Source organism: Toxotes jaculatrix, chromosome 2 (genome assembly GCF_017976425.1).
Source record: "Toxotes jaculatrix isolate fToxJac2 chromosome 2, fToxJac2.pri, whole genome shotgun sequence".
NCBI lineage: Eukaryota > Metazoa > Chordata > Actinopteri > Toxotidae > Toxotes > Toxotes jaculatrix.
Genome location: NC_054395.1, coordinates 21,726,900 through 21,748,268, shown reverse-complemented (window position 1 = coordinate 21,748,268; position 21,369 = coordinate 21,726,900). Strand labels below are relative to the sequence as shown.

The 21,369-nt window shown below is 41.6% G+C and overlaps 2 protein-coding genes across 2 annotated transcripts; one reads left to right on the top strand and one right to left on the bottom strand.

Annotated features, from left to right (window-relative positions):
• Positions 1–397: 397 nt before the first annotated feature.
• LOC121200342 (periphilin-1) lies at positions 398–10,681 on the top strand. The gene is made up of 7 exons (XM_041065594.1): positions 398–794; positions 1,821–1,901; positions 2,018–2,121; positions 2,287–2,492; positions 6,597–6,655; positions 9,162–9,320; positions 10,165–10,681. The coding sequence occupies exons 1-7, from the start codon at positions 723–725 to the stop codon at positions 10,345–10,347; spliced, it is 864 nt and encodes a 287-aa protein (XP_040921528.1). The 5' UTR covers positions 398–722; the 3' UTR covers positions 10,348–10,681.
• A 1,469-nt stretch (positions 10,682–12,150) lies between these two features.
• LOC121193117 (prickle-like protein 2) lies at positions 12,151–20,296 on the bottom strand. The gene is made up of 8 exons (XM_041055263.1): positions 20,144–20,296; positions 17,086–17,199; positions 16,861–16,998; positions 16,219–16,422; positions 14,952–15,138; positions 14,109–14,263; positions 13,196–13,997; positions 12,151–13,106 (listed from the first exon to the last, which is right to left on the bottom strand). The coding sequence occupies exons 1-8, from the start codon at positions 20,273–20,275 to the stop codon at positions 12,151–12,153; spliced, it is 2,688 nt and encodes an 895-aa protein (XP_040911197.1). The 5' UTR covers positions 20,276–20,296.
• Between the last annotated feature and the right edge of the window lie 1,073 nt (positions 20,297–21,369).

The window sequence follows — 21,369 nt, the reverse complement described above, 5'->3', positions numbered from 1 at the left end:
TCAGGTACAAAAATGTGATAGATAGATAGATAGATATAGATAGATTAAACACTAAGCATAGAAACTAAAGATAGGAGTGTAGGTCTCATATGTACAGAACATACACTACAATGATAGTAATGTAGTGTAAAAAAAAACTGAAAAAAATTAACTGTGCAGGAGTCTATTAATAGTAATCTATCTAACTATCTATCTTGTGCTATATTCATTTTTAGACTGGTCTCTGTACAGTTCACCATGTTTTGGTAAAACCACATTCATTCAGTTACTGTTATTATTATTATTATTATTATTATTATTATTATTATTATTATTATTATTATGATACACAGTTACAGTTCTCATTTAATGCAGCCTTACAGTCGAACAAAGGTGTAAACTGGTACGACAGCAGACAGGGTGAACTGCGCCTGCGTGGATTCAGCAGAAACGCCTGACTTTTTTTTCTTGTTTTGCTCGTTTCATGATAAGTCTTCATGTGTCCACGGCCGCAGTCTGGACCTGATTGGGCGGCTGTAGAAAAAGGAAGTAAAAACATGTTGCGCTGTTTCCCTGCGCATCAGCCCTCAGAGAGCGCAGGTTATTTGTCGACGGTGTGAGATGTTAAACTTTTTGAAACCTGTCGGCACAGTGAAGGCTGTGAGCTAACTAGACTCACTTCACCAGAGATTAATGTGAGAGTTCATACGCGCTTCCAGGTTTATTTCGGAGTCAAGTCATTCATGCACAACGAACAACTCTTCAAGCAGGAAGAAATGGATCATGTGCGACCGCAGGACACCTCGCAAAGCAAGGTAAAACCATAATCTGGGGACTGAAGAGTAAGACGTGTCAGCTGTCACAAGCTTCATGTGCTCACTGATTGGTGGTGTGGGAACCTGCCTCCTCCAGCCTTTGACCCAGTAGATCTGCTTTTGTTTTTAGTAGTTTGAAATAGAGCTGGATCATTAAAAAAAAAAAAGACAAGGGAAAGACACAGCAACAACTGTACTGATCTCAGAAAGACTTTACAAATGTAACTGTATATTAAAGTAAATCCACAGGAGATTAAAAAGAGTGATTGTAAAGATATGAGGGCACAGACATACACATCCTTGTTTTTCTGCATTCAAGGCGACCAGTCATTTATGCAATGCATTCTCTAACCCCTAAACCTAACTAACCCAAACCCCAAAACCAAGTCTTAACCCTCAAACAGCCATGTAAACTTTTGGTGTCCAATATTATGGTCCTCACAAACCCTCATATAATTAAAGTAATGGTTGGGTGATTCAGTATATTTCTGAGCATTAAGTACATGTTTATTTTCAACAGACTGAGATATACTAATACATTTTATTTCACTACAGTTTCACACACAAGAGGCTGCATAATGAAAAGTGTGTGGTTGGCTATTTTTAGAAATGTGTATCACTCTGTTGTTATCTACAAAGTGTGTGGTGTAAGAATATATTACCCTCCTGGTACTCAAAGTTTACAACATCCAGATAAAAATTAGATTTACTGGGTTACTGATCTTTGGTCTCACATTGTTTTTAAGGCTTGAATGTACAGTTTGAGAACAAAATATAGGCAGTTTATTATCACTTAAGACAAAGAAAAGCAGCAAATCCTATCCTCTGAAAAGCTGGAACTGGGGAATGTTTGGCCTTTATGCTTTAAAAAACGATCAGTATGATTAATCAAAAATCAAAGTAGTTGAAATAATGATTTTTCTTGTTTAATCAACTAATTATTTCCACTCTAATAATATCATATACCGCCTGCCTGTTCTGTAGCACTGTGTTAACTGTGATTAACATGGTGCTTTCTGTCTTCAGGGCTCTACCTTGTGGTACAGGGAATGCGGTGATGAGCCTCTTGACAAGAGGCCCACAGACAGCTCTGTGTCTCCCAGTCAGGTACATCCTGTTCTCAGATGTTACGTCTCAAAATGACCTTTTTAGGCTTGACAGTTGTTCTGCTGTCTTTGTAAAGTACCTCAGTGTTATAAATCGTTCTACCCCTGTCGATTCAGGACATGAAGAGGCCGATCAGAAGAGTTCAAAGTCCTTCCAGGCCGAGGGCATGGTTGTCCAATTCTTACAAACCAAAGCTTGGAGGGCGATTCTACAGACCTCAGTAAGACTGATGGCTTAAAAACAGGGAGCACTTAGTAGTTTGTTTTTTCTTTCCATGTAACTGTAACAGTCAACTTTTTTACAGAGTTACCTGCAAAATAGTGATGATAACGGTGAGGTTGACTGCAGCTGCTCTGACAGATTTTCCCCTCTGTTGATGATGCAGTTTTTCGAGGAATGACCATTCATTCTACAAACCTGCCTTTGGCAACCAGAGGTACCACCACTCTAACCCCCGGGGTTACTTCAACCAGAGAGATCACTTCCAGCCTAAATTTCACCACATCATGCTGAGGGAGAGGGAGTGGGAGAAGGAGCGGTACGAGCGGAGAGAGAGCGCCGACAGAGGTTCACCCCCAAAACAAAACAAGAGTAAGTTTATGTTTGCAGCAAAAGTCTGTGAAAACAATCATAAAACACATGCACATGAACATTTGCATAGAGATCAGGTGCTGTTAGACCTTGACAGAATATACACTTTATATCCAAAAGTACTTTTTAGTCTGTGGCAGTTTTTTTGGACTATGCCCCTTCGTTCTAATTAAGGAAATCTTCAGCCTACAGGGATATTTTTTATTTTATTTTCAGTGTACTTGCAACATTTTGGGGAAGATCCTCTCCTGTTTCTGCTTGCCCCTTTCCGCAAAGTAAAGTAGTGGTTTTCTGTGTTGTCCCTAGAAGAACTTGGTTGGCTTGCACTGAGCCCTAAACTCAACTCCAGTCAGCAATTGTGGCTGGTGTCAAAGGTGTTTATACCCATTTCAAACGGTCACACAGGAGGGCATTGTGAAAATCTGGCTGTCAAAGACCAGTGGGGAGACGCAATCTCGTTTAAAAACAGGAACAAGCCCAGATATTTTTGACAGTCACTTAAAGAGGACAGTCATAGTGTTGCGCTTGGCTGTTCACATGAGAAATTGACTCAAATGAAAAAGAAGGCTGGAGAGAGAAGTTGAAGCCTTGGTTCCTCTCTCACTTCCACACACATTGCCAATCACAGCGTCAGTAACTTTTTTTTTTTTTTTTTAAGCTGTCCAAACAAAACTTTTCTTAGGTAAAGACAGGTTCAGGCTTGATTCATCATTTGGTAACAAAACATGTGGAAGACAGGGTAGAGAAGTATTTATTGTGTTGGAGAGGATGATAGCTGCTTGAGCCCAAAAAGAGTAAACGTTTGAGCATTTCCACATAGTTTGCATGTATGCTCATTAAGCACTTCATTAGGAACACCTGTGCACGTGCTTATTCATCCAATTATCCATTCAGCTGCTCCTGTGGCAGCAGCGCAGTGCTGGTTTGAGTATTTCTGAAACAGATGCTCTCCTCGGATTTTCACACACAACAGAGGAGGATGGTCAGAGTGGTTGGAGCTTGCAGGCTATGCTAACTCAGTTAACCACTTTTTACAAATGTGGTGAGCAGAAAAGCATCTCAGAATGAACAACACATTGAGCCTTGAGGCAGATGAGCTACAACAGCAGAGGATGATGTAGGGTTCCACTCCTGTCAGCCAAGAACAGAAATCTGAGGCTGCAGTGGGCACAGGCTCACCAAAACTGGACTGTTGAAGACTGGAAAAATGTAGCACGGTCTGATGAATGTGGATTTCTGCTGAGGCTGCAGATGGTCAGGTCAGAATTTTGGCGTCGACATCATGAATTCATGGACCCGCTCTGCCTTGTGTCAACAGTCCAGGCTGCTGGTGGTGGTGTAATGGTGTGGAGACTATTTTCTTGGCTCACCTTGGGCCCTTAGTAACAATCAGTCATGGTTTGAATGCTACAGTCTATCTGAATATAATTGCTGACCATGTGTAGCCCTTTATTGTCACAATTTACCACCTTCTAATGGCTACTTCCTGCATGATAACGCTCCATGTCACAAAACAAAAGCCGTCTCAAAGTAGTTTCATGAACATGGCAAATAGCTCAGTGTATTTCAGTGGCCTCCCCAGTCACCAGATGTGAATCCAACAGAACACCTTTGGGATGTGGTAGAACTGGAGTTTCACAGCATGAATGTGCAGCAGACTAATTTGCAGGAATGATGTGATTCAGTCATGTCACCATGGACCACAGTCTCAAAGAAATGTTTCCATCTTTGTGGAATCCATGCCGTGAAGAACTGAGGCTGTTTTGAGAGTGCAGGACCCGAGGGCAATATTATTCTGTACCCTCTGTGAGTTATACAAATCTTAATCTTTTAAAACTAGACCAGCAACAGAACCTATAGGTTTATTTAATTTGTCTTGTACACAGACAGGAGACAAAATTTTCACAGGTCATTAAATGCAGTAAGGGATGAAGAGACAAGGGTTGATTTGAGGGGACGCCATAGGTACACATTGCTGTATGCCGCTGTAGGTACATGAAGAAGATACTGCTTGAGTAACTGAGGGTAATTTTATAGATCTTGAAAATGTTTAAGACCACCTTCATCATGAATGTCAGAAAGACTGTGAGGTCCTTGTTTTTGCTGCTGTTATATAACTGGCTTGGCACCAGTAAGCAGGTACAATATATATATATATATATATATATATATATATGTGTGTGTGTGTGTGTGTGTGTGTGTGTGTGTGTGTGTGTGTGTGTGTGTGTGTGTGTGTATATGTATTTACTGAATGAACAGTAATTGGTCCAAAATTCAGTCAAGCAAAAGTGCTTTGAAAGACCAGAGAACAGAATATCTAGCCATGGTACAGCTGCCTCTTTATCAAACCATTTTACCAAAGGCCTGAGCATAAAGGAAAGGTAATACAATTCAAAGACAAACATTTGCTGTAACTTTATTCTTGTCTTTATTTTTCCATGCCGGATAGGCAGCGGCACAGATAACAATGTCCCTGAGACAACAAGCTGACAATTTCTCCAGGGCTGGCAAATCTGTGAAAATACTATATTATTTTGCCTTACCTTTGGTACATGACTATCAGAAGTTGCACATTTCACATTCAAAAAAATACAAGGTATGAAAGCAACTTGAGTCACACATCAAAGAGAAACAGTACAGCAGTACTATCTGCACACGGATTGGAAATGTAAATAACAATGATACACATGATTTAGCCTATTTGTGGCTGAGTGGGAGCAAATTCCCACAGCTAGGTTTCAAAATGGAAAAGGGTTTTGAAGTGAGATGTTCAGCAATATAGTCTGTGAGCTGCAACGAGTTTATTTTCATCTTTGCAATATAAAGCACTGCATGATGTGTGAATCACAAGTACACACTCTGGCCATGTCACACAACATAAACAGTGATTAGACACAATTAAGGAAGTGTATGTTCACTATTATAAAGTTCAATATAACACCACAGCCTGAAAAAAATGACCCTCTGAGTCCCTGCAATAATCGAAAATTCTAGACCTTACAAAGCGTTACTGTCTCCACCTCCTGTATATATTAACATATATATACATGCATATATACTATATTTACATAATGTACTCTACAAGCTTTTTTCAATATCTCATTGCACTTTATTAAATGACCACTGGGTGGCAGTATAAGCAAGCAGAGGCACTCTCACACATTTCTCCATGAGCACTTTGCATTACAAATATTTGGAGGGCATTTGCTCATCGTGGTATCTGGTGGTTGGTAGGTAGTCACACTCCCGTAGCAACAAACCAATGTTACATAATGCTGATCACTAAGAAGCTTTTAATGGACTCAATACACGGATTATGTCACCAGTGAACTGATAGTAGTGGAGCTATCAGAGAGGGTTCACCTCAGCTTGTCTCGTGTAAACTGTGAGATTTAGTCGGTCACAGGTAGATTTATCGTACACTTGAGAATGACCTCATCAGTTGTAAGTGGGAAGAGTGTGGAAGTAAACAGGAGGTGTTTCAAACCTCACCATGTTTCCTTGGTTTTAACACTGATCGTGAAATCCAGCTTTGGGATTTTTGTTGATCTTTTTGCTGGTGTAAAGCGGTATGTTGTGTTGTTTTTAACAACTGAGCCGTTGCCACTGTATGTTTTTTATCTTCTCTTGCACTCAGGCACCGTCTCTGTGCGCACACTGCAGCACTGTGGAGGTGTGTGTTTGTGTATGTGTGAGTGTGGAACAGGTTTTTTTGTGTGCCTGAGTGATGGTGCGATGATGGTGACTCATCTCTGATTTGTGTGTATATGAGAGTGAGAGAGAGAGAGACCTGCCAGCAGTATATAATGAGCCATAACAAAGCGGTTGCTTCATATAGGAATACTGCAGTCCAACATTGCAATGCAAATTTCCCAAATATCAGCAGATTCTGCTTAAAGTTATATTGATTTTAAACCCTGATACTTTTTAAAGTAACTTTTTATCTAGCAATGGTGACCTAAAGACACACCTATAAATACCAATAGCTATGGTGAATAGAAAAAGAAGCTCCTTGTAATATATATCAATCATTTCGTTTTGGATATTACTCATACATTCTCTTGTTGTGCTGTTGTGTGACCTTGTCGTTTGTCTGTTTTCCAGCTACTAGACTTTTCTTACCCAGGTCCACCTCCAGCAGAGACAAGGACATGCAGTTCACTGTAAGTTCACGATCAGAAAACCTGCTCTGCTTTCCCATTAGTGTTAAGGAAAATGGAAAAATAAAGTGATCAATGTGATGTAGAGCAGCTCAGTCTGAATGCTCTCGTGATATGATATTTAAGAGCTTTTTGACAGTTTTGTGCTGAAAGAAGATGAAATGAAAAACATTCAGAAATGACAGTGACTGGAATGAGATGCCAGTTTTTTGGGTTGATGATTAGAGTGAATTAGAACTGCAACCATTTGTCAACTAATCAAAAGACAATTAAACAGAAACTATTTTGAAATCAGTTAATTGCTTAAGTTATTTTTCAAGCCGTAATGCCAAACATTTGACTGTTCCAGCTTTTCAAATGTGAGAATTCGCTGTTTACTTTATAGTTGAAATTGAATTTTTGAGAGTTTTGGATTGTTGCTCGGACAAAACACGACATTTACAGACGTCACCTTGTGATCTAGGATGTTGTGATGGGTATTTTTCAGTTTTCTCATGTTTTATTGCCCTGATGATTAATTGAGGAAATAATCTGCACATTAATTGACAGTGGCAGTGATTATTATTTGCAGCCCGAGTGTGGATGTATTGACATTTCCTGCTATCTGCAACACATAACCTGATAAAACACTGTAGACATAAGGGCTTCAACTAACAGTTATTTTCCTTGTCGGCTGAGCTGCTGATCATTTTCTTGGTCAGTATAATGTCAAGAGATACTGAAAAAAAAAACCATTACAATTTTTCTAAAGATGAAAGTGACATTTTGAAATGTCTTGCTTTGTTTGACCAACAATCCAAACCCCAAAGATATTCAGTTCACGGTTACATAGAACAGAGAAAAGCAGCAAGTCCACACACAGGAGAAACTCACAAGATCAAGAGGATGTTTGGTGGTATTCCTTGAAAAATGATTTGATCAGTTATGGAAATAGTTACCCTTTTTTTCTGATGATTATGAATGAATCCACTAATTGCTGTAGAGTAGCATGGACTGTGTTTTTGTTTATCGGACATGAGTTCAGATCAGAGACTGACTTAGTTATAATGCAAACAGCCCAGGTGCTGCAGAGAAGGAGAAGGAGGCTGAAATGATTGCATGCATTTCTTGGCTGACCTAAACACAGCGAGGAGCAGAGCAGCACATGATGAATCACCCGCTGGTCACTGCTGCAGTAAAGTCAAAGTGAAGAGATGAAGTGATGAAGAGAAATCAAAAGAGCTGCTGGCTGTTTTTCCATCCGGTCAATATTTTTAACAGTGTGTTAGTAGTTGTTGATTGTATGAGCTGCCTGAGGGTACAGCTCTGTGATTAACACGCCTTTTATTACAAGGACTAATTAACTTGTTTTATCATGTTAGTTGTTAATGTTTCCTGATGCTGTTAAAGTTTTTTTTCACATCAGTAATATTAACTAACATAACAGCAAAACAGACCAATTTTCTTTTTTTTTCTTTTTTTTAAAATTACAATCAGTTGAAAAAACATAAAACTCTTCAGAATGATTTATCAGGTCAAAATTTACTGTTCAAGCCTTTTGTGTGTCCAGTCATCTAGAGTTAAGTACTGCTGCTTTTTATGAGTTTATGCAACTAACTCTTCACAAAATAAATCAAAATGCCACTTTGTATTAAGGTACTTTGTGCCTGCTGTGTATATTAGTAGTAAGTGGGCGACCTGTTTGCGAGACGTGTCCTCAGCTGGTGTACATCCCCTTCCAGTGCAATTTTTTAGCTAGTTCTTGAATTCATTGACAGCTAATGAGAACGCAAGGAACCTATACCACTTTAATATTGATTTATTATTATTTAGAACTAAACACTTTAAGCTTATTAGAAGGCGTAAGTAAGAGACTCATAAGATTGACAAAATATTTTTGTTTACTAGGGCGTAGAGCAAACAAGTTGAAAGCACAATATTGGCATGTTATCAACTTATAAAGTTGATTTGGCGAATGTGCTGCTTAAAAAGTTGCTTACTTACACATCCAGAAGTCAGATATCGTCATTATCATTTATTTGGAGTTGTGTTAATGTAAATCTGGCCAATGTAAGTCTAATATTCACTCTCCATCAGCTCCGTTTCTGGTCCTCATTATCTCAGTGTGTAAATAAGAGCAAATTTTGCCCCTCCCTCTTACATTATATGTGTACATTTGATCAATTTTTACTATAAATACTGATAATAGCACCCTTAATAAAGAGTTGTGGGTCATGCAGTAATGAGCAGGACCCATGGGTAATGCTTTTCACAGCCTGGCAACACAGACGTTTTTCCCATCAGTGGCTTATTACCTAACCATTAATAAAGCCATTTATAAAATCCCTTTAAACCATTAGTTTTACTTTTGTAACTGATATTACTTACATGTGGAACTTCACTTTAGTCACCCTCTCGTCATTAGCAGCTCAGTCATCTTCAGTGTTTGCACCTGTGCTTTTGGCCAGTTGTCTGATTACTACAGTCCAACTCCCGCCTTGTTTTTTTGTTGTTTTTTTTTCTCTTGCAGGTTTGTCAGAGCGACAGGAACCAAAGCAGAGAGAGAGATCACAGAGGGACCAAAAGCAAAGAAAGGGAACAAAGCAGAGACGGGGAGCTCCCTTCAACTGTGAGCCAGACGGCGGCACGAGACAGAGCCATCCAACAGAAGAGGAGAGAGATAGATGAGGTGGAGGGGTGTAATTACATACACACACCTGGGGAAAAGGGATAGTTATAAACAGATAGAGGAAGAGGGGAGATAAGAGAAACTGGGATTAGAGAAAGCGACAGAGGGGAGATCTTAGAAAGTGCTGGGAGACATGAGACAAGAAAAAAAAAAAAGATTTGTGCAGTCTAAACATTAATTTAGAAATGCTGAGCCGGAGGCACCTTGACTGTCGTTGCTGCCTTTACTGTTCTGAGGCAGAGGAAGATGGTTTTACTCGTCATTTGACATGATTGATGGTGTTATTCTTTTTATTTTTGTAATTGAGCAAAAACATAAAGTCAGGCTGTTTATCTCAGCTCACCTGCATCACAGGAGGCTGCAACACGTGCTTTAATGCTGTCTTCAATGTGACAGACATCACATGAGTCTCTGCTCATCGGCTGTGTGTTTGTGCGAGAGTGAGTGTGTGCGCTTCCACCCACTTGACGGAAAAAGATGGCCTATCTCCATGGTTGCAGGATTATAGAGGCATTGCAAGAAAAGGCAGTCTGGCAACAGGTAGCTGATGCAAAAAAAAAAAAATGTCCACAAAACTCCACATACAGGCACACACAATGCTTGTGAGCCGTCTGCATGCGAGTGTTTCTGCAGATTGTTAATCCATTCAGTGGTAATTGGAAATGCGTGACAAGACTTCTCAGCTCATTTGTTTCGCTCTCCTCCTTTTCCTCCAACACCCCCACTTTCTCCTCTGTGTGTCTGTTTTTCTGCTTCCCATCACACCTCATCCCTTCCCCTGGAGCGTTTTCCCTAAAACCATATGTGATGTGTGTGTGTGTGTGTGTGTGTGTTTGTTTTACAGGTGTACTATCAGGAGTGTGAAATGTTTGGCCTTGTGACAAAGATGCTCATAGAAAAGGATCCGTCCCTGGAGTGTCCCATCCAGTCTTCACTGCAGGAGAACCTCAGGGATATAGGCAAACGCTGTGTGGAAGCCATGGAGAAATTTATAGAGGATTATGACTCCAGGGAGCAGTTGTACTAATCAGACACACACTGCTGCCTGTCTTCCTACCATAGATCCTTATGGTAAAACTGTTCAGAATTTTACTTCAGGTAACCGAATGCTGGTTTTGTGTTTTTATTTGCCTGGATAAAGCCCTTCTCTGTGCACTGGTGGAAAATGAAAAGGCAACTTTGATTGTGATTTGAAGATTTAATATTGATTCTAATTTTGAGAATGTAATGTGAATTCGCTAGTTGTATTGCTTGTATAAGTGTTCTTATGAGGAAGTCAAACATTTATTTTGCTTAATTTCTTATAGTTTACTTTTCAATAATTTAAATTTGTTTACAGCATATTAAACGTCATGTGACTGAAGATATTTTAAATGACTTATTCTTGGTTAGATAGTGGAGACAAAATCAAGTTACAGCAGAAAATACATAAACGGGTCAGTGGGTGACGAGGCCACACATTGTTGTGTAGGGTTTATGTATTTGTAGGATGAGGAAAAAGTGCAGATTTCTTTTGATGTTTGACAGTGTGGCAGATATTATCATAGAAATATCAATAACAGCGTCAGTGTCAGTAGATAAATAAGAAATCGTTTGCATCGTCACTAACAACCAGCCAGCGAACCCAGTACAACTTATAGATACAACTTCCTGGTTGTTCATTGAAGTACACTTTATTTTCAGTATGAGACAACAACAACAAATTAACATGCAAGTCTCCCTATCTCTACATCATGTTATACAAATAATGATTCTTTAGTTACAAAATATATATAAATATTTAAGACCATATGTACATAACATTTACAGTACTACATCCATTACTTTATTAAGTTTATTACTATATATACATTTAACAGGTATTATTCTTTAATATTGTTATAATTATTATTTGCACTATTATTATTATTGTTAGCATCATTATTCTTATCATTATTATTCTTAATCATCTATAGGTAACTCTCAAAAAACAAAGCATGTTGCAGAAGAGAAAACGGGACCATACCTGACGTTACTGTGCCTGAATGGTCAAGGAGCAGAGGCTGTCCGGCGCTCTGGCCTTGGTTAAGCATGGAGAGCTGGCTATGTAGAGCACAAGGTTCAACAGACTATTTGTACAAGGTGAGAACAGGGCTAGCGAGCCAACACTATATTCCAGCAGCATTTGGATTCCACTGAGGTAAACAATGACATAGCTTGGAATCTAGCACGTAGCTTTCACTATCCCAACACAATTTCTGGTTTGTCCACATAGAATTAAGTTTTACCGCCCAGGGCTTGGATCACTGAGCTGCGACGTGAACAGTCAGATCACTGCAGTTTGACCAGTGTTTCTTCCCTTTTCAAACTGTAAAGGAATTGTTCGATCTCTCTGTAACATGGATACACGCACAGACACGCACATACATCGTGTTACCCTGACCACAGGATATTTAGCAGTCAAATCCATCAGTGCTTCCTGGTGCCATCAGCAAAGTTGATCTCCATCATTGTAAACATTTCTGTTGTGTAAGCCAGCTGAGCTTCCTCTTATGATTAGATCATTCTGTGTAGGTGTACACAAACACTACGCGGTGTAGAGTTGTGTAAGTTCACAAGCACAAAAAATAGGCCTTTTTCTCTCTTCAACCCCAACACACACACACACACACACACACACACACACACACAAACACTCTATTCACTCTCACTGTCAGCTGTCTCACTCTCACCTTCCCACTCCCTCTGTTCCTCCTCTCTGCTGCTTTAACTGTCTCCTTACCTCTCTCTCTCTCTCTCTGTCATCTCTTTCACTCTCCTGCTCATACCTCACCATCCCTTTGCTCTATATCTAGGAAATTATGCAGTTTTTGCTCTTCCTCCTCTGGCGAGTGTGCAGCTGGCCATGAATCGGTCCATGCAGAGGTCCGTGATGGCCACCCATCCCAGAGGGGCTGTAGCGATGGCGCAGCTCCTCGTTGTTGATGTAGCACAGCTGCACAGGCCGAGGGATCGGTTCGCCCAGGAAATAACCCTCATCTCCCTCTGACTCGGAGGAAGAGGAACAGCTGGAGCACCAGGGGTCAGCAGCTTCCATGTACCCATCGCCCCAGCATGGCCCACCCAGCCCCACAGGTTGCCAGCCAGCATTCTGCAGGGTGAGATCAGAGGTGGTGCGGGGACAGGGCCGGTGGGGCTGCTGTCTGTAGCCGCCAGGCTCCAGACCAAACAACTCCTGAGCAGCATGACCAGAGGGGAAGCGATCGTAATCCTCCTGAACTCGGCGGTAGGGCAGCTCCACCATTTGAGCGGGCCGGTCTGCCACCAGGTGAAGGGCGTTGTCGGAGCGGGAACGACGAGAGCGTTTGTGGTGGCGGCCGCTGCGGTGCTGCCCGTTACCGTGGTTTCCACGATGGTGTTTGCGGCGCCTTGGTTGTAGAGGTTGTTGCTGTGACACGGGTTCCTGCCCGTTTATGCGTCGGCGGGGCATTCTGTCGCTCATGGGAGCCATCCGCAGGTTTCCACTGCTGCCCATCACCCCAACACGACCTTTGCCATCGAAGCCCAGCGGCTGCGGGCCATCCCAGTACTGCAGCGGGTAGCCGACTCTCAGAGGAGTGTACATATTGTTGTTGTTGTAGGGTCGAGAGGAGGACAGTGACTCTGTGCTGTGGAACTGGACAGAGGAGCTGAGGGTGCCCATGTTGCTCTTTTCAGACACATTCACACCCGAGTCCTTACTTAGGTCGGGCATGGAGAACCTGGACAAATGCTCCTGACGCTTGCTCACTCCATCCAGAGAGTTACCTGTTTAAACCATAAATCTCATGTCACACTTTCAGATTATTTGCCATCATATCATATTGTATAATACCGTATTATTTATATCACTATACCTGTAGCATTGGACATAGTGAGGGAGTCCATGGATCCACGAGGGGTCTGTTCTAGAGGAGTGAGGGGCTCATTGAAGCTCATGGCATTGATGGGGTTCCTCCTGGTCAGCGGGGGTCTGCCGTCTCGCTGGAATCCATGCAGGCTGATGCTCCTCTTGTCAGAGAAGCCTTGGTTCTGGCTAGACATCTCATTGAAGCTCATCTGGGTGCGTAGCTTGTTGGGCCTGAACTCATCCTGGCTGTGGTGGATCCAGTTTTCGTTAAAGGAGTGGCCCCTCAGGGCAGCCATAGGGGTCCTCTTGGCATTGCCTTGTTCCTTTCCCCAGGAATCAGGCCTCTTTCCTGGGTTGGCAGGATTCTGGGCTGGAGGATGAGCGTTTGCGTTGGGATTGTAGCCCTGCCTGGGGTTACACTGACCCAGCAAATGTATAGGTGTAGGGGTAGGGGAGGCTTCCCGCTGGGGGCCTTCATAAACAGCAGGGACATAGGGCTCATCCCGGCTCATCCACACCTGGTTAAGGCTCGGGGCACGGCTTGGAGTGCGACTGGGTGTGCGGTTAGGTGTCCTGCTTGGAGTCTGGCTAGATGAGAGGCTTAAACGGTCCATCTGAACAGACAGGGGATCAATTTCAGCAGACAGGCGGTCAGGCATGGGTGGAGGACCAGATTGGCGGGCCTCAGCATTCCGCCGTTCCTGCTCTGCATTTCTGCGCTCCTTTTTCCCAATCTTGGTGCTGTGGCGGGATTCGCGAGAACGGGCACTTTGAAAGGCCGAGTCAGAGGAGTCAGACTCATCTGGATCCTGGTTGATTAAATTTAAAGAAAGATAGGAACAACTGAATAATCCGCAGGTATATACCTAAAAGAATATCTCTTAGCAATTGCATTGTAGTTGTATTTTTGGTCCCCTTACCTGTCCAGCGCTGCAGGACCGTGAGCAGAAGATCTGCCCCTGCTTTGGCAGGAAAGGGCGGCCCAGCAGAGAGCGCTTGCAGCGGGCACAGCAAAAGCACTCCTCAGTTGCGTGCCAGTGCTGTCCGTCATACGTCATCTGTCCTTGGTCAATGCCTGTGGTAAGATGGGAAAAACATTATCTTTGCACAAACCATACCAGAGACAAGTTTATTAGTGAATACACTGGGGGGTCTAGCTTTAACTGCATAAAAATGGTAATGTGATGGCAGCTATCTCTAATACTACTGTAGAAATGTTATTCTAAGTCTGTGCTGCTAATGAACACAGCCTACAGTCTGATTTTAGCTATTAGACAGCAAGTTAAGCTCGTTTTGCCTCTTAGGGCTGAAATGGAGTTAAAAAATACATAAACAGGCCTTATTTTTCTGATAAAAGAAAACATTTCTAACATTATGCCCACACATGATTACACGATTTGTGTGATACAGTAGCAAGGATACATTTCACCAGCCCTGCTCCCCAGCTAGGGGAAGTAATCATCTTTCACAGCTCCCATCTGGATACAACATGGGAGTATCCTCTGAAACACACTCTTACACTGTTGCTGGAGCTTGGGATGATAATAACCATCCACATCTCACTGCACTGACGCCACCTCTTCACAGCTGTGGCACACAGAGCTGATAACGCCCACACTTACAATAAAAGGCTGTTAGAGGTTTTCTGTGATGCTATGTGAGTGTAAGATAAACACATCCATGTGTTTTGGTAACAGTTCATATATATTAGAGGACTTAAAGCAGCAATAAAAAAAAAAAACCTCCAGGAAATGTGTGTGTACCTATGTGTTCTCCACATGCGTCACAGTACTCTGCGTAAAGGGACTCGAAGCAGTTGCAGCAGTGTGGTCGTCCATCCTTCATGATGTAGCGCTGGCCACCGAGGGTGGTCTCACACTCATAGCAACAGAAGTGCTTCATGTGCCAGTGCCTGCCCTCTGCCTCAGTGCATTCGTCAGCAAAGATTATCTGCATGACCCAGACATGATATTTATCAGCAGAGATATTCTACACAGAGATTTCATGAAGCTGAATGGAAGTCATGAAACTAATGTAAAATGGGTAGTTTTGAATGACCGAATGGCAAAGATGACTTTTAATGCTGCTGTTGATGTTTGAGGCGCTCCATCCTTGGCCCATCATTTTTTACCCTAGGACAATTGTACTCAATCTTTTTACCCAATGACCCCTTTAAATGAAGGAATGTGTGTCAGTGAGTTGTTAGAAATTCTGCTGATGAGAGATTTTTCCCCTCTGTTTTATTGGGATAATACTAGAGATTAGAAAAATATCTGAAAAATAAGTGCTATTTTGCAGTGTCATCTTACAACCCCACTGGTTTATCTTGTGACATTTTTGGAGAAAACCACTAAGTGTAACTGTACATACGGCTGTTAAAGCTAGCTAGATAACTGATGATTTAATAAAGTAATATGTAATAATATATCAATATATACTTTGTAGCTTTTACAAAGGATTTTACATTAGGATTACCATACATCCAAAGAGAAAAACATTGGGTTTCTAATTAATCCAAAAGCACTTTTGACCTAGACTTCTTTTGTGATGGTCTTTTATGTCATTTAAACTGGATGTTGCCAATTTTCAAATTTCAATTTGTATAAAAAAAACCCCACAAAACAACAACAATGACAATAATTGTTTACTACCTCACTATCCTCTACTATCACCACGTGGCCGAAATCTTGGTGTCATATCAGTAATACAGAACTATTTATGAGTTAAAGAAACTGAAACTCTTTGTGTCAAATAAAACTGACCCCTGAACTACTACATTTTACTCTAAGTAAACAAACCTCACTAGACTTCAGTAAGTGCAGAGCACGGTGGCTAGAGTTATTATTATTGTTATCTCAGGCCTGCTTGCCACACATTATGGTTAGTAAAACAAACAGACTTTCTGAGACATGGCAAGAATCCTGAGACATCTTTTCTCTCCAGACCAGTTTCATCCACATCCAAGTCTCTGAGCTATGAACCATTCAGCCATTTCCAACCCTGAAGGGCTCTGGGCCCAGACAGGCGCACCTCATCACAGGCACAGCAGCGGGGTTTCAGCCTCTCGGCGTGATGCCGGCCACAGTAGATCTTGCCATCCTGGTAGAAGTAGATGAGATCCACCAACAGCTCCTCACACATGCTGCAGACAAAGCAATGAGGGTGCCAGCATTTCCCATGACCTGCTCTTGCAGCAAAAACCACAATATCCCCTCCGTTTATCTGACCACCACACTGTAGGAGAGGAGAGGATAAGGAGACAAGAGGGGAGGGGAGGGAAGGAAAGGAAAGAAAAGGAAAAGGAAGAAATGTAAATGAGAGGAAAAGAGGATGGGAAAGGAAAGGAGAAGATCGAAAAAATTAAATGGAAGGAAAGGAGGAAATGAAAAGAAAGGCAGTTAAGGGAAAGGCGGCAAGGAAGAAGGGGGAAGAAAAGGAAATTAAAGAAAGGAAAGGGATAAAGTAGGGTTGGGAGAAGAGGAAGAGAAAAAGATGAATAAAAACTTCAAGATGTGCAGAGGGAGGATGAGAAAATGGTACTTGAAATAATCTTTTTCAAGACTGAAATGTTTTTCAGATCTGCTCATCTATCTCATGGATACAGACTTCTTGGACAAACCACTTCTTGGCTTGTCCACTGATGTCTTCAGTGGGGATAGTTGTTGGGTTTACCTTATCACAGATGGCTCCATTGATGGTGAGGGGGAAAGGACGGACGTTGCCTCGGCCCAAGTTGTCTTTCTTCCTTTGATTGCTGAAGAGCTTAAGCTCCCGTTTCTCCTCCTCGTCCAGTGCATTACAGTAACGCACCTGAGAAACACAGTTCATCATCATTAAAACTAGTGTTTGTGTACAAATGAGTATTAGAAATTTGCTGTGCTGTCAAAAACTGTGTACCTCGTTGTCATGTGGGGGCAACTGGTGCAGCAGCTGTTTGATGCGATATTTCTCTCCGGGGCTGTTTATGTAGGGGACCTTCTCCTCTGGTAAGGAGTTATAATACTGATGCACCTGAAACAAACAAACATCAAGCACGTGGTTATGCTAATGCCTTAGATTTACTGCATTCAAATATTAAACCTTCATTCACAGGTTCTTTTGGCTACTTGTGGGAAAGGGAAATGAGCTGTAATTGTAACGCTATTATTCATTTGGAGTTGCGTTTCTGGCCACCGTAATTCTCCGTGGGCTCATCACCAGAAACAACACCATACAAGGATTTTTGAGTCACTATGTGTCTTGGTGAAAAAGTAGGCAAGTTTACTTAAATTTCCTTTCTTCATTAATTCATAGTGACAAATCCACCTAAACAAATCGGAAATTACTTTCAAATGAATTTATCATGGTCTTTGTTTCCTGCACCATCGCTGCCCTTGGAAATCGGAGTCTGGAATTGAAAGTGTGCGGAACAATGAGTTCTGCGCTGCTGCAGGAGACACAACCTTGAACAGCATCAGCTTCTTTAAATTTTCAACAGCTAATATTCGCATTGCTTAAAGGAAATTTCAGTTACCCATACTGGTACTGCATTTAGAATTCATGATGCAGTAGGACCTGGTATCTGTGGCCTGAATCTCTTTTTAATATTTGCATGTTTGCGGGTGAAACTGAGAAAACCTTGATTGGTATTTGAGAAGTAAACACAGGGAACAGAAAGCAATCTTGTCACTTGTCTCTGATTTTCAGCAAAACAGCCTTTGAAACAAAGTGGTCTAGTGTTCACTGCAGTGTAAAGATCTATTTTGCTGAAGTTGTTGTGATCCAATTTGCATAATCAGTGGGGCGGCAAGTGAGAGGGGAAGGAAGTGCGTCTCTGAGTGCTGCCCCTTAGATTCTCTGTAACACACCCACTTGTTTTATTTTACACTGTGAAGGGTGACACCGAAGCTTGTGCCAATTTTGCATGTCAGGGTCATTCGAGGTGAAGGATCTTTCTTCAAAATCTACTCCTTTAAATGAGAAGAGCTCAGAAGGAGAGGAAACAGGTTTAAAGGACATTTCATACTACATATTTTCTTTTTTTTACTATCAGGCTGCAAAAACACTTTGAATGCGATACTTTGCTTAATAGCTCTTATCTATTTTGAGTTCTAATGATCAGTTTATCAGAGTATTTGCTCGATTCATCAGTCCATTGGTTCTGTTCTGGTGAAAATGCACTTTGCTCTTCATGTTACTTATTTTGTCAGAACAACAGTCCAATATCCAAATGTATTCAATTTACTATCACAGAAGACAAAGAAAACCAGCAAATATTCACTCATTAATTTTTTCTTAGAAAATGACTTAACGGTTAATTGACAAAAATTGTTGCTGCTTGATTTAATGTTCATCAACTCATTGATTAAATGACTAACTGCTTCAGATCTAAATTTATCGGACGCTCTGTCTCTATCTATTATCTATCTGAAAACTGAGTCAGGGATGGTCAGAAGTAGACGGTTCAGGTAGGGGCACCAGTTTGGAACGTTTTGTCAGAAACACTTCAACAAGTCAATCCTGACACAAATTAACCTTATTGTCACAGCAAATGCAGTCAAACCCGGGGCGTTGGAGCTCTGACAGCTCAATGAACTGTACTATGTGAAATGATGATTTTCTTTTTAAATGGGAGTCACATTAATGGCATTGTGCGGAGAGGAACCAGAAGTGACAGGCTTAAAAATCATTACATTCAAGTGGATTAAAAAAGCAACAGGCGGCTACAATTGCCTGAACCTCCTGTTGGATGAGAGAAGTTGCAGCCTCTTTCAGCATCCTGTCAAGATGGCTGACTGGTGAAAATGACTGTTATCAGCCCAGCCTGTCATCTGTTAACAGAGCCCTAGGAGGCCTATTGCATTAAAGTGCTGCTCTTACCAAATAAAGGCTCAAGTGTTTATGCCCAATATAGTTGAACAGAACCATGTTTATCTTGTGTCAGAACTGACAAAAACAATGGACAAAAATAAAAAATGAGGAAGTATTGTCCTCTGGATGTGCACGGTTGATTACATTAGCTTGGTCATGCATGCAATTAAAAGGCATTTAAGTGCAAATGAGTCCAGACAGGGAATTTTGAAACCTGCATGCATAAACACAATGCCGCACATTTTCAATTAGATTCATCCAAACATTCACTGACTCAAATTGCTTCCATTCCTCTGGGTTTAGATCTGCAAGGATATACTGAAATGCAGAACAAATTATGGCTTAGTATACAAAAAGCACCATTAAAAGGAAAATAACAATGTACAAATAGTTATGTACAATGTCTCTTGTTTTAGAAATAAGTAATGATATACTTGATGGTGATCAAGGAAAATGCTTTTTTCTCTGTGCTGGATGAACATAAACGCATACATTTGAATATATAATGAGCTGATTAATACACTGTCTCATATTTTGAACACGTTTAACAGAGTGATTCAGAGATTTTCTTAATTTATTCATTGTTCACATCTGTTCTTCAGACAGAGCAATCAGCTAATCAGTATGTGGCTCCTTTTCATGATTTAGGTTATGGTTGTCATTCTGACTGTGACCTTGGCTCCTACACAGTGTTAGCTTTAACACTGACAGCTGAAAAACGTCCTTACAATTAGTCTTCCGTGAAACGCCTGACAGCTATGTCTCAGTGATTTGTATGGCACCCTGCCCTCCCCCTACCCCCCAGCCAAGCCCAAAGAGACTAAAACACCATGAAGGGGATTTAAAAACAATAATGATCCATTGTCTTGTTTTCAGATCAGGGAATTTTCCATCTCAGGATTATTAGGGAAAGGCCGCAGATACTTCATTGTCCAAATAATTTAATTCTTCTGACCGATTCGGTTTGATTCGATGCAGTCTGGCTGTGCCGGACGAAAATAAGCATTAGCTAATGAAGCACTTAGGAGTCATGGGAGCGAGGGCATTCTTAATGTGCCAGTTGAATATCTGTGATTTGTAAAAGAAGATTGTCGAGCTTGTGTACCTGCTCAGGGCTGAGGCCAGGGGGAACCCAGGCGTATTCCTCCAGCGCACATCCAGAGTCATCATCAGAGGTGGAGTTCCTCTGGAAGTCGTACATCAGCTTGTTGATGGTCTTCTCCATCTCCAGAGACATGGCTGTCACAACATGCTCCTCTACACAAACCAGTTCAGTGGACACAGGTATTCCTGTTGAGGAAAAAAAAACAGGACAGTGAGAGGAAGGGGAAATACAATATCCAAATTAAACAAAAACAAAAAGGAGAGTATGAAATTCAGAAAAGGGAGAGAAACTGGGAGGTGGCAAAATTTTTGAATTAGTATTTTAGGCTCAATGAACTTGCAGTTTTAGATTCTGCAGCTGTGAACATCAGGTGCAGCAGGGCTGTAGAAAAAATGAATGTAATGAACAACACCTTTCTGTGTCTCTCTTTAAACAAGATTAAAACAATACCAAGAGTCTACAGCCATGTTAGCAGCTCTGTGAGGGCGCACTAAGGCAAAAAGGTGTTTTGTGCTAAATGCTAACAGGAGCATGTGTGTTGGCATGTTAACATTTGCTGGATCCAATCCCAGCTGACAGTGGATGAGAGGCAGGGCACAAGGCTGTGTACCCCGCCTCTCGCCTTTGGTCTGTAGGAGAAAACAGAAGCACCTGTGAATTATTTTTGCAGGTATTTAGTCATACAAAGCATTAAACCATATGAAAATTTGACCTGATGATGGTGAAAATGTAAAGTTAATTTGCCAAAGTGATTGCAAATTTATCCTGAGGCGACCATGAATGCCTGTACCAAATTTCATGGCAATCCATCCAAAGGTTGTCCAGATTTCTACCTCCTGCTGGCCCCAAGGGGGGAGTTGTAGGTTTCAGCAGTGAGGATCACTTCCGCGTTCAAAAAGCGTTCGGCTGCTGCTGGGGGCTGACTCCAGAAGTGAGCAATTCTCCATTGACCCCCATGTTAAAATAGCCAACTTTACAGCCTAAAAAAGCACATTTCTTATATTCTTATATAAATTAGGCCGTGGTTACGTTGAGTGACCGCTCCATATACAGGCACTGGCAGTTAGCTCTGTGCTAAAGCATCGGCTGGGCTAGGCGGCTACATCCAGAGGCCTCCGGCTACCTCAGCGGTTGACAGGGGAAGCAGTGTCCGTGTTTGTTTGCCAATGTTCGGATAGGTTTTTGTGACAGTATGGCTTGTTGTAGTGTAGACTGTACTAACCGAC

Bases quoted from the DNA above. Each gene is read 5' to 3' on its own strand.
- LOC121200342 (XM_041065594.1), top strand. From the start codon at position 723: ATGCACAACGAACAACTCTTCAAGCAGGAAGAAATGGATCATGTGCGA. The intron at 2,493-6,596 runs GTAAGTTTATGT...TCTGTTTTCCAG, and splicing joins ACCCCCAAAACAAAACAAGA to CTACTAGACTTTTCTTACCC. The intron at 9,321-10,164 runs GTGGAGGGGTGT...TTTGTTTTACAG, and splicing joins AGAGGAGAGAGATAGATGAG to GTGTACTATCAGGAGTGTGA.
- LOC121193117 (XM_041055263.1), bottom strand. From the start codon at position 20,275: ATGTCTCTGGAGATGGAGAAGACCATCAACAAGCTGATGTACGACTTC. The intron at 13,998-14,108 runs GTAAGGGGACCA...TTAATCAACCAG, and splicing joins GGTCCTGCAGCGCTGGACAG to GATCCAGATGAGTCTGACTC. The intron at 13,107-13,195 runs GTATAGTGATAT...TGGTTTAAACAG, and splicing joins CACTATGTCCAATGCTACAG to GTAACTCTCTGGATGGAGTG.